The sequence below is a fragment of the Schistocerca serialis genome, chromosome 11 (assembly GCF_023864345.2).
Source record: "Schistocerca serialis cubense isolate TAMUIC-IGC-003099 chromosome 11, iqSchSeri2.2, whole genome shotgun sequence".
In the NCBI taxonomy this organism is placed as follows: domain Eukaryota; kingdom Metazoa; phylum Arthropoda; class Insecta; order Orthoptera; family Acrididae; genus Schistocerca; species Schistocerca serialis.
This window is the reverse complement of record NC_064648.1, coordinates 174,605,641-174,618,773: the sequence shown is the minus strand read 5'-3', so window position 1 is coordinate 174,618,773 and position 13,133 is coordinate 174,605,641. Positions and strand designations below refer to the sequence as shown.

Below are 13,133 nucleotides of genomic sequence, written 5' to 3'. Positions count from 1 at the left end.
CGTCTGACTTGAATATTTTTTTTGGAATACAACCTAGCTTACCATTCGTGTAGCTGATGTATCATTACTTCCACTTCTTGTTTGTCTAATAAAAGTAAAATTTTGTGAGGTTTTGATTTGGAAAACTATTTTGTGTCATTTGCTATTGATTATGCTGGGAATTTTTAAAAAGATTTGCTTCTTTTCCTTGTGCTCTCTGGTGAATTCTGGATGATACTGCATTGCTATCGGCTGTCGCTTAGACACACTTTTCACTGCACGTTCACATTTCAGATAAGCCTCAACATTTGTTTGTTTAACAATTTTGTTTTCGATTGGCAGCCACCGAGTTTTCACACGCGAGTTTTATTGTGTGTCGAGTGTTTCTCTGAAGTACTAAATAGTATCCTCAGAGTACTGTTTGATCACTGATGACTTTCTGTGTGTTGTTTGATAATGTATTCAATAATACTCTGTTGCAGAGTACTGCTTGATGATTGATAACTTCCTTGCTCTATGTGATAGCCATTTGGATGTGGTAATTTTCTTATATTGTTAATAAGAAGTGCAGAGATAAGTAGTAGATTTTAAAACCTTGAGGTCTGTTTCTATGCCACTAGAGTGATGTTGTTTTCAATTATATCTACAGGTCATTTCAAACATAAAACACCACCACAATTGGTAGGCAAATAAAAAGCAAGTACAGCTTAGGACAGGTCAACTACAGCAACAGTAAGAAATGGGGCATATGCTACTATTTCACTAGAACACATAGTGTCAGGATTGTATTCTAAACAAAAATTCAGTTCAGACATTGCCCTTATATTGCTGTGTTGCAAATGACACGCTGTATTACTGGTGGCTGATTTCTTTTGGAAGCAACAGAGCACACACAATGTAACAAAAATAATAAAATACACGTGTAATCAAAACGATGATATTAGATATCACTGTATTCCTAACCTACACAAAATTTGCATGCATATATTTTCAGAAACAAAAAAGAAGAAAACTGACTGAGGTTGAGGTTGCCACAACTGTGATGAAACTCGTTTCGGGATTAAATGAAGCAAAAATTGTGTTCTTGCAAGTAGGTGGACTCTCTTTAATTTAATGTTATTTATTATTAGTTAAAACTTCCAGCTGAGAGACTGTGGTCGATCTGTAAAAATACTTCGTCTTGACGTTTCATTGCTAACTGCGGGCAACATTTTTCGACGTGAGTCGACGACTGACAGCCGGGCCGTTGAGGTCCCATTTATGTAGAGGACAGCACTGTACTATTATTTTCTGCTAGCTCTGGAACTGAGCTTAAAATTTTATTATGGTGATTCAACAAAAGCAGCACCATCTTGCAGAAACTTTCCTTGTAGTTAAACCTTCATCTAAAAATTACCACAGTCTTTATTTTAATATGTCTGTGGCATCAGATATTTTGTTCATCTCTAATCACTGTTTGCCCAATACCATATTCTGCATTTTCTCTGTTTCCATCTCCAGCTGCAGTTTTATGACTCCATATAAGTAGGCTATTTACAATTTGTACAGAAACCAGATGGCAGTTATAAGAGTCGAGGGACATGAAAGGGAAGCAGTGGTTGGGAAGGGAGTGAGACAGGGTTGTAGCCTCTCCCCGATTTTATTCAGTCTGTATATTGAGCAAGCAGTAAAGGAAACAAAAGAAAAGTACGGAGTTTGAATTATAATCCACGGAGAAGAAGTAAAAATTTTGAGGTTCGCCGATGACATTGTAATTCTGTCAGAGACAGAAAAGGACTTGGAAGAGCAGTTGAACGGAATGGACAGTGTCTTGAAAGGAGGATATAAGATGAACATCAACAAAAGCAAAACGAGGATAATGAAATGTAGTCGAATTAAGTCGGGTGATGCTGAGGGAATTAGATTAGGAAATGAGACACTTAAAGTAGTAAAGGAGTTTTGCTATTTAGGGAGTAAAATAACTGATGATGGTCGAAGTAGAGAGGATATAAAATGTAGACTGGCAATGCCAAGGAAATCGTTTCTGAAGAAGAGAAATTTGTTAACATCGAGTATAGATTTAAGTGTCAGGAAGTCGTATAGAGTGTAGCCATGTATGGAAGTGATACATGGACGATAAATAGTTTGGACAAGAAGAGAATAGAAGCTTTCAAAATGTGGTGCTGCAGAAGAATGCTGAAGATTAGATGGGTAGATCACATAACTAATGAGGAGGTATTGAATAGAATTGTGGAGAAGAGAAGTTTATGGCACAACTTGACTAGAAGAAGGGATCAGTTGGTAGGACATGTTCTGAGGCATCAAGGGATCACCAATTTGGCGTGGAGGGTAAAAATCGTAGAGGGAGACCAAGAGATGAATACACTAAGCAGTTTCAGAAGGATGTAGGCTGCAGTAGGTACTGGGAGATGAAGAAGCTTGCGTAATTTTACGAACAAAACATCAGTATTTCCCACCGAGACTGATGTTGCACAACATTTTACGGGAAATCGAGTGACAGAATTATTTTGATGGATACGGAACAATTTCTTCTGTTCTCAGTGATAGAGGGACTACTTCCCTTAGTGAAACCGTATGAAGATTAATTGTTTATTCACCCAACAACTGTTTTACAGAGATAAGAAATCTCCACGTAATCTGACAACAAGATATAGTTAAAAGTTAATAAACTTGCAGGCATATAATTACTTACTGGTATAGCTAATTTCAAAACTTACGTTGCACTATTCGTTCACTCGTCATTGTGAGCCTCTGACGTATGGACCGTGGTGATACCCCTGCCTCTCTATTGTATGTGTCTGAAAAACAGTCTCCGGATGAGCCTACCTACCTGTGCTGGTAGCTTATCCCTCTGTAATCGGCAAATGCAAGTTTGCCACACTTCTAAAGCTGAGGCGAGTTCATGCAGATATGTGACATTGCCGGTCATGCGTGCTCGCATTTACACCCATATCTACGCCAACGAATGGTCGATTGTTCAAAATGTGTACGTGCACATTAATGGTAGGTGAATGAATCCCAGAGGATTTATAGTAGTGCCATGAGCCATGAGTGTTGAAGTATGTTTAAAGATATTAATGATTTATTAGTATAATTGTCAGAGAGTAATGACTTTAAGGTATGGATTCTATGTTACTGGGCCTCCGTCGACCCCTAAACACACACACACACACACACACACACACACACACACACACACACACACACAGAGAGAGAGAGAGAGAGAGAGAGAGAGAGAGAGAGAGAGATATGTCTAATAAAATATGCATATATTATTTAATGTCTGAAATGTCTGGGGAGGCGCTACATTTTCACGTAAACTGAAAGGTTTAATATTGTTTGTCATTAAAAATAAGTAGCACAAAATAAATATCAATTCCATGTGGTGCGCCAGAAACTATCACAGACTGCAGCGGATAATCTTCGAATCCAAAGCTCCACATGTTCACGAATGTGCGGAAGTTGACATCCTAACGAGCACTCGAAATCAATCACCAATCAGCCTGGAAAATGTGTCAAGTCCCTCACCTGTGTGGCCAACTTTCCACTCAAAGTTCAAACTTCTGAATGTTACCTGTAGTAACTCTAAAATTAGAAGGAAGATCAACATTGGCTGTAATTTTGATATTTGTTAACAGCAAAATCGATTTTCGATCACATATTGATCATTTTCAGTGCTGGAAGTGAAACATTTCACATAGCGATCAGTGAATAAGAAACGAGAGACCACAAATACACCTGAGTATAAACCGTTGGTAAGAACGTACCTTTAGCGTACAAATTAAATCTCATCGGCTCTGGTGTCTGGTTATTAGCAGAAACAGAAGCTATGAAACGATCACAATAACTGAAGCTGCTGTTTACATTCACCTATACGTCAGATCTCGGTGTGACAGGGACTTGGAACACCCTCTATGTGACGTGTCACATGAAGACTTAAAATTACTTTATTTGGCAAGAGATTACCACAAAATACCAAATGTGCACTTGCAAATCATTAATTGAATATTTCAAATTTAAAATTGTACATTAAAAATGCATATGAACAAGGGAGGGGAAATGCACATCTTGCCAACATAACACTGGCGTGTTATTTTCAAAACAACTTAAAAAAAACGTGCAAGAATAAAAATCAACAGGTAAATTATAAGGTGTCAGATTGCAGGACTAGTAAAAAAGAAAAACATACAAATAACACTACATCAAATATAACAGAATTTGTTATACCACAGTAACCGCCATCTGGCGTGGGAAGTCAGAGGTGCAAAGTTCTTAATGTACGTAAAATATTACATTGAAACCAAGAAATCAAATACATAAATAGTGGTGATTGTACAATATGCCACAATTTAACAGGCCAAAATGTCAAGAAACACAATATTCTTTATAATTTTTTTTATTTTCTAAAATTTTTTTAGAGTGCAGACTAACAATTTTTTATCGTATTTAACGGCATGATGATACCCACATCTCATTCGTCCCATTTAGACACGTTAACTCATTATAACTCTATGGAGTCACCAGTCAGTGTAGTAACTCTGATCCTGCCCCTCTGAGTGTCTCCAGCAAACTCACTGTGAGCATTTAGACCCTCTTGTGCTGTCTCAGTGATTTCAGATTCTAATGAACGAACACTTTTAATGAAAGTGACCACCATTAAGATTTAACAATAACAACAAGTATAAACAGCACACCTAAAGAAGTGCCTTACTCTGCTGGTAACTTTATGGTGTCACATGACAGTGTAAATATAACCAAACATGAATTATCAATTAAAATGTAAATTGTACACATAAATAGAAATCCGCTAATAAAACAGAAAAAGTGGACAACTCCCTACACACTATTAATTGGCATGTCAGGATTATACATTACTTGCACAATTTTTGAATTTTTTATCTTCTTTATTCGTGGCTGTTTTAATAATCAGTAAAATAGGCTCCAAACTGATTTAATCTTTAAACTTACATTATGTTATGTGAGTGGTTTTTTAAATCAGAATAGCCCTTCTCCTAGTCATTTTCCAATGTCGACATATATTACTTTCCTCGATGGTTCTTCCGGAACCACTTCATTCGTTGTCTTATCGGTCCACCTAATTTTCAACATCCTTCTATATCACCATATTTCAAACACTTCAGTACTCTACTTTTCTGTTTTCCCGCAGTTCACGATTCACTTTCAGACAATAGTGTGCTCCAAATGTACGTTTTTAGAAATTTCATCTGCAAATTAAGACCAGTGTTCAAAGCAAGTAGACTTTTCTTGTCCAGGAGTGCCCTCGTTGCCTGTGCTAGTCTGCTTTCTGTGCCCTACTTACTTTGTCCCACACTTATCACTTTGCTTCCAAGAATTGCTACACTTCTTGTACTTCGTGATCCCTAATTTTATGTTAAGTTTATCACCAGTCTCATTTCTGCCACCCCTCATTACTTTCCTCTTTACTCAGTTTATTCCCAGTTCACAGTGTGTGCTAGTTAGACTGTTCGCTTCATTGAATAATGCCTCCAATTTTCCATCACTTTCACTGAGTGCAGAAGTGACGTCTGCAAATCTTATCACTGATATCCTTTCTCCCTCAATTTCAGTCCCACTCGAGTTCTGTCAGAGCACAGGAATAGTGTACGGGCACCTCGTACTGTACGTAAGCGTGGCGGAGCCCGAGTGCTGGCACACGTGTGTACTCGTGCTTTAATTAAATTTGCTATAATTTTTGTTATTGGCAAGTTTGTAAAGAGTGACACTCTGTGCTGCTAGCTGACATGTTGAGCTACAGTTCAATGCTGTAGCTTAAAGAGTATTGCTTTATTAATTTTTAATTTATATTCAATAATAATCATAATTGCAAATGCGTGTATGTACTGTAATAAGTGTTGTGTAATCATCAATTGGACTGCAATTAACTAACCTAACCATTGCAATCTATTTGCTGCCTTTTGTTGTCACGTACAGTGATCGAAAGCTGTGGAACGGAATTTCGAGATTATTCTTTCGACCGTAATTTGATCTCCACTAAGTGTCCACTATTGTAGTCCCTTCATTTCCAGTGCTGGCTTCTGAACAGATGTGTTACCCCTTCTACAATGTGCAAATCTGTGTCCATTCCAAGATGCTGTGTGTCATCTAAACCTACCAGTACCAGATGTCAGCTTTGTTCCGTATCATAATGATAATGTGGCTTATAAAGTCATATGCACACAAACTGGACACTGGTAGCATTGGTTTTGTGCCTGTATTAAATTTTGGAATGAAGATTGTGGTGACAGAGTGAAATCTACATCTACATCTACATTTATGCTCCTCAAGCCACCCAACAATGTGTGGCAGAGGGCACTTTACGTGCCACTGTCATTACCTCCCTTTCCTGTTCCACTCGCGTACGGTTCGCGGGAAGAACGACTGTCTGAAAGCCTCCGTGCGCACTCCAATCTCTCTAATTTTACATTTGTGATCTCTTTGGGAGGTTTAAGTAGGAGGAAGCAATATATTCGATACCTCATCCAGAAACGCACCCTCTCCAAACCTGGACAGCGAGCTACACCGCGATGCAGAGCGCCTCTCTTGCAGAGTCTGCCACTCGAGTTTGCTAAACATCTCCATAACGCTATCACGCTTACCAAGTAACCCTGTGACGAAACGCGCCGCTCTTCTTTGGATCTTCTCTATCTCCTCCGCCAACCCGACCTGGTACGGACCCCACACTGGTGAACAATACTCGAGTATAGGTCGAACGAGTGTTTTGTAAGCCACCTCCTTTGTTGACGGACTACATTTTGTAAGGACTCTCCCAATGAATCTCAACCTGGCACCCGCCTTACCAACAATTAATTTTATATGATCATTCCACTTCAAATCGTTCCGCACGCATATTCCCAGATATTTTACAGAAGTAACTGCTACCAGTGTTTGTTCTGCTATCATATAATCATACAATAAAGGATCCTTCTTTCTATGTATTCGCAATACATTACATTTGTCTATGTTAAGGGTCAGTTGCCACTCCCTGCACCAAGTGCCTATCCGCTGCAGATCTTCCTGTAGTTCGCTGCAATTTTCTAATGCTGCAACTTCTCTGTATACTACAGTATCATCCGCGGAAAGCCGCACGTAACTTCCGACACTATCTACTAGGTCATTTATATGTATTGTGAAAAGCAATGGTCCCATAACACTCCCCTGTGGCACGCCAGAGGTTACTTTAACGTCTGTAGACGTCTCTCCATTGATAACAACATGCTGTGTTCTGTTTGCTAAAAACTCTTCAATCCAGCCACACAGCTGGTCTGATATTCCGTAGGCTCTTACTTTGTTTATCAGGCGACAGTGCGGAACTGTATCGAACGCCTTCCGGAAGTCGAGGAAAATGGCATCTACCTGGGAGCCCGTATCTAATATTTTCTGGGTCTCGTGAACAAATAAAGCGAGTTGGGTCTTGCACGATCTCTGTTTCCGGAATCCGTGTTGATTCCTACAGAGTAGATTCTGGGTTTCCAGAAATGACATGATACACGTGCAAAAAACATGTTCTTAAATTCTACAAATCTATGTTTGGCTGAAAGACGGTGAAATGATATCGGAAGCTATGCTTAATCTGTTGGTGCAGCCACTCTCTAACCTCTGTCCAGTTGCCGCTGTCTGTTCTCTTCTTCTTCTTCTTCTTCTTCTTCTTGGCGTTTTGTCATTTTACAGTCTCTTCGTAATGGAGGTGGTGTGCAGATCGGGAAGTAGAGAGGAGGCTAGAGTTTTGCATCACATACGTAGGGCATACAGTTTTCTAGTAACACGTATTTATTTTGGCATACCCAAAAAAAAGTAATTATTTTTTAAAAGGTACATGTTTTCAAATAGTTTACTAGACCATCTTACTCGCTTCAAAATACTCTCCTTTACAACTAATACATTTGTCCCACCGGTGTTTCCAAAGTTCGAAACATTTTTTGTTTTTTTTCTTGACTACTTCAGTGTTGCCAAATTGGAGTCCTTTCTTGCCCATTTTCATGTGTAGAAATAAGAAATAGTCACACAGAGCCAGGTCAGGTGTGTAAGGTGCATGGGGCAGTGGAACTGTGCCATTTTTAGCCTTAAACCGTCTAGCAGAGAGGTGTGTGTGTGTGTGTGTGTGTGTGTGTGTGTGTAGGGGCGTTGTTGTGGTGGAAGAACCAGTCTTTTCATTCCCAAATCTTCCATTAAAATTCGTTGAACTAAGCTCCAAGACAACCACTAATCTGTGACAGTTGATCAGTTATGTCGACAGTCTGTGAGCACGAGCCCTTGGAATTTTTCCAATATTTTCGTCGATTCGGGCAGTTGACGGATGTACAGAACGAGGGTTGTCATCAATCGACATGTTTCTATTTTTAAATCGATCAAACCAGTCGTACACTTGAGTTTTTCTCATAACGTCATCTCGGTAAGCTGTTTTTGACATGAAAACAGTTTCAGCAGCATTTTTACCGAACAGAGAACAAAATTTCACATCTACAGGTTGTTCACCTATACTTACCACCATAAAAAATGAAACAAGGACAACACAGCACTAGCAAAAAGAATCACTGTGGGTGAACAGAACGAGCCAGGTTGACGACACAGCGGCACTGAACTGGCAGTGAGCTGTGTGATACATGCCTAACAGCAGAAATGCGTGCTACATGAGCTCCTCACACGGCAATTTTTTTTTTTTTTTACACACTCTTACTCAAAAAGTATATTGTGCTATGACAGTGTGTTTTGCCTTCTATTTCTTGCCAACCACTTATTTAACAATGAAAACAATCAATTATTGACAAAATTATTTAACTGGATAGATAAAAAGTCTACTCACCAAGTGGCAGCAGAACACACACACGTAAAAGACGGTTGTAATTGGCAAGCTTTTGGAGCCAGTGGCTCTTCTTCAGGCAGAAGGTTGTAGGGGAAGGAATGAAGGAAAAGGACTGGAGAGGTCTAGAAAAGGGGTAGATATTGGGAAAGTCACCCAGAACTGCGGTCAGGGGAGAGTTACCGTACAGGATGAGAAGGGAAGACTGATTGTCGGGCACTGCCTACTTTATGTAGTATGTACCAGGTATGCTTTAACTGTCCTTTTAAACGTGTTGGTTTTCATCACCTCTTTTGGCTCCATGGACAATTTATTTTACTGTCTGATTCTATAGTAAAAAAACATTGTTTAAGACTTTTTCTTAATTCTTTTTCCAGTATACATTAATTACACCCGGTTTTCCTTCCACGGTAGCAAATATGGTTGTTAGAGTAATAGATTGATAGAAGTACTCAGACGGTGCAGTCGGAATCCCCGACTCTTCGAGCAGTTTTGTTAAATCGACCTGATTATTTTTTCAGCCCCTTTCTATAGTTTTAATATTGTGGCCAAATATTTTGCACTGACTCTCTGCAAAATGATACTGCAGCTGAGGACCGCGCTTATATAATACGTGAGAGAAACTGGCATTAAGTGACAGCTGCCGGCTTCTCATTCGAGAGCAGCAACGGAAACAAAAATATTACCGTTTCAGAAGATGACGACATGGACCACATCGACTACAACGAGGGTGCCCAGCAGCGACAGGGCGCGAGGGGCGGCGCGGGGCGAGCGGGGGCGCAGCACGCGGGGGCGGCCGTCGCCGGCGTGCGCGAGCCGCCGCTGCCCGTGGGACCCCGCGACTCCGTCATGGTCAACCCGAAGAAGTAGGCGACTGCGACTGTGGAGGTGACGGAGGACGTCTTCACGTTTCTGACTGCTAGCCTGAAGAGTGTGAAATGAGTTTCTGAATATTTTTATAGAACTATTCCGTGTGTTAAGCTGGTTGTGTGTAACTGGTCCGTGTTAAGATAACTGTGAAATTGATTCTGTGTAAAATCAGTTCTTCTATTTTCCGAGAAAGAGTTTGTCACAGTGCGGGTTGTTGCGGGAGAGGTTCGGTACGGCCAGCCGACCCTCCCGCAGGTGACGGTGGGAACGGTGGCATACGGACTCCGCGCTGCTCTCTAGTTAGCCTCTGGTGGGTTGTGAGGTGTCTCACACATCACGCTTTTGTACTCGAGTGGTTTCTTTCGCTTCGGTATAAAATTTTCTCGGCGTCCGAGCTGGGTCACGCTCGAACCGATACTGGATCTTTCCGTGTGTATTCGGCATCCTCACCTCCTGACGAACACGGTGAAGGACGTATTCGAAGGCTCGAATCAGAAGTGGTGTGGCTGTAACACTGAGAAGACTTCGTGGAGGATTCTGTCACTGTCAGCTTCGGAGCTGAATCGTTTCGTCAGCGTTTGCGAGCTACACTGGAAAGAAGTGCCAATATAGAAGTAATTATCTGTGGGTGTTCCTGTCCATTCTGCAGCTGGTATTTCAATGATTTCACGTATTAAGTGAATTTCTTGTTAATCCAGCACGGAAGACCCTAATTTTTAACTGAATCCTCCATCTGTACGTGTTTCTTTCTCTTAAGAAAACAACAAAAGGGGCAGCAACAGTTGACACTATTTCTCATTTTGTACTGTTTTTTGACACATCTACAATTTTTGTGTCTTATAGCTTATAAGTTTGTGTCAAACATTTCACAATTTTGAGCAAATTAAAGGATTTGAGCTCAGAAACTAGCCCTTATTGAGTCTTTGAGTTGTGCAAATGGGAGTAAGTAAGCCATTAATATTGGTGTGTGTCCTGGGCAGATGTTTTTGTTACTTACCTTCTTCCCTGGATTACTTACTACCTTACATTTCTACTCTAAACTGTTTTTCTTGTTACAGGGATAACTTTTTAACTAACTTTTTGGGCTTCGAGCTCTTGTGTACCAGCCAGACAAACATATTTGAGTTGTACCTGTGCACAAAATCTTACCTCTGTGCCACTGACATTAACGAAAATAGATTCCGACATTTGTTACCGTCTTCCAAAGAGGGAACGTCATAATGGGTGTTGCACTCTGGTGGCATCTTCTAGGGTTCGGTTCTTTACTCAGACGAGTGTCTACGATGACAATCAGTTGTTCTGACTGTATGTGCTGCTAAGCAATGTTACCTCAAATCCTGTTCACCCATCTCTCTCCTGTGTTTTGTGCAATTTCGAATATTTCTTGTCACTCTCTCACATGTCTTTCTAAAGAACCCTCAGAACTGTACAGAATTCCATTAGAAATACTGCTTTTGCTACTTATTTCACTTATTGTTGCTCCAGCTTATCACTATAGCTTATCTGATCAAAGCCGTAGGTACTTCGAGTAAAGGTACTCTTAACTGGCAGGCTTTCCAGCGAGTGAAAGTAATTGTAGGTGGTGCTCTCAATGGACCACGAACTACTTTATCTCTTACTGGAGTTCAAAAAATGAGATGACTTTGTGGGAAAATCATTAACAATGGGAACATGATGCACTGGTCCTCTTAGATTTTCTCTGTACTTACTAGAATTGAAGCTGAGTGTTTGAACATCAATTTCATAAAGCAGTATGATGCAACTGTCAAAACAATTCAAAAAATTACTTTGGAGATTATAAGATTTTGAGCCCAGTCGAGTATAAAATGCACTGTCTGCTTACACTAATGCGACCACCTGTCGAAAGTCGACTGCGAGACGTGCGGGAAAAGAGTCGGTCAGGTTCTGGAAGGCACCGACAGGAATGTGCAACCGTACCGACTCCAGTGCCGTGTCCAGCTGTTGGCGCGAACAGCCCGAGTGAGGTACTCCCACAAGTTGTCAATTGGGTTTAAATCCAGGGAGTTTGGTGGCCACGGGAGTACGGTAAGCTCGCGTCGGTGCTCTCTGGACCAGGTAGGTACTCTGCGAGCTGTGTGACACGTCGCACTGTCCTGCCGGTAGATGCTGTCGTGCCGAGGAAACCCTAAGTGCACGTAACGGTGACGAGGTTAGGTGGACACTTGGGTCAACCCGTTGCGCCACGAAAACATTCCCCAGACTGTAATACTGCGTCCTCCGGCCCGACCCTCGGGACGATTGTTGCTCGGTGTTTGTGTTCAAACATTTCACTCTGTATATGCTTACGGCCATCTGTTGGAGCGTAAAACGTGATTTACCTGAAAAGACTACCTGTCGCCACGCAGTGGGCGTCCAGTTTTAGTGCTAACGGCGAACGGTCACCGAGGAGATACTGTGGGTAGCCCTTCGGTTCGTCTGGGCAATCAATACCTCGACATATAATCAAAAAGATTTCGGGCTAGCAGCCGGTCGTCGTCAGCTCCCATCCGCGATATTTCGACTGGACAACTGCCGGCCATCCTCAGGTGAGCAATCGAAGACTGACGAAGACGGCTTCCATCCCGTAATACATAGCGTGCAGCGTGCGTGCGTCAAAATCGTGTGGACAGACAAACACCGCCCACCAGCAGCGCCCTCGCTGGTGGAACTGCAGAACTCGGCTGTCTTCGGCATTGTCAATTGCCGCGGCCAACGGAGTACTCTGACGTCTTCGTCTGGAGCAGATCTTAGAGATGACTGGGTTCCACGCATTATCTTGCTGGTAGCCATTGTGGCGGTTGATAAGATTGTCTGTCATGTGAATTTCCACCGATTCTTTTATGACGGAGTCTCAAAAGGATGTCGCTGTGGCCAAAATTGTTGTCTTGTCACACTCCATTCGTCAGTCTTCGATGGATCACCTGAGGGTGGCTGGCAGTTGTCCGGTCGAAATATCGCGGATGGGAGCTGACGACGACCGGCTGCTAGCCCGAAATCTTTTTGAATATTTAGTTCGCCGGGAAAACTTTAAATTTCACAATTCCTCGACAGTTGTACGTCTGTTCACCCGTACACATTTCTGCAGCTCTGTAACGCCCCTGTCATCTGTGGCCCACAGCGCACCACACCTGCTTCGGTGCCAGTTGCGGTTATCACAGTTTTACCTCACTCGGTATACTTTAACCGCAGCGGTATGCGAACAGTTCACGTACTTAGCCATTTTGGAAATGCTTCCACCCTCGGCCCGAAAGCTGATAATCGTGTTCTTTTGGATGTCGGATACGTTGCTCTGTTTCTGCATGACGATGACGACTGTACTATTTTCCTGTGCTGCCGCCTGCTGTCTCCGAGTGGTTACTGCACGTTAATATCGAGCGTAGGCTGTGGTCGCATTGGTGTGACTGGACCGTGTATTTCTAGCTAATTAACGTAACTTCTGGTAGTTTGTATATCTCCTGATTGTGAA

The 13,133-nt window shown here is 41.7% G+C and overlaps 1 protein-coding gene across 1 annotated transcript in view; it reads left to right on the top strand.

The window, feature by feature from the left end:
- Positions 1-10,575, top strand: part of LOC126426608 (Golgi integral membrane protein 4-like) — a 141,934-nt gene extending 131,359 nt beyond the window's left edge. Inside the window, exon 12 of the mRNA XM_050088500.1 lies at positions 9,492-10,575. Within this exon, the coding sequence (XP_049944457.1) occupies positions 9,492-9,667 (176 nt within the window). The 3' untranslated portion in view covers positions 9,668-10,575. The remainder of the gene's footprint in view (positions 1-9,491) is intronic.
- Positions 10,576-13,133: the final 2,558 nt, after the last annotated feature.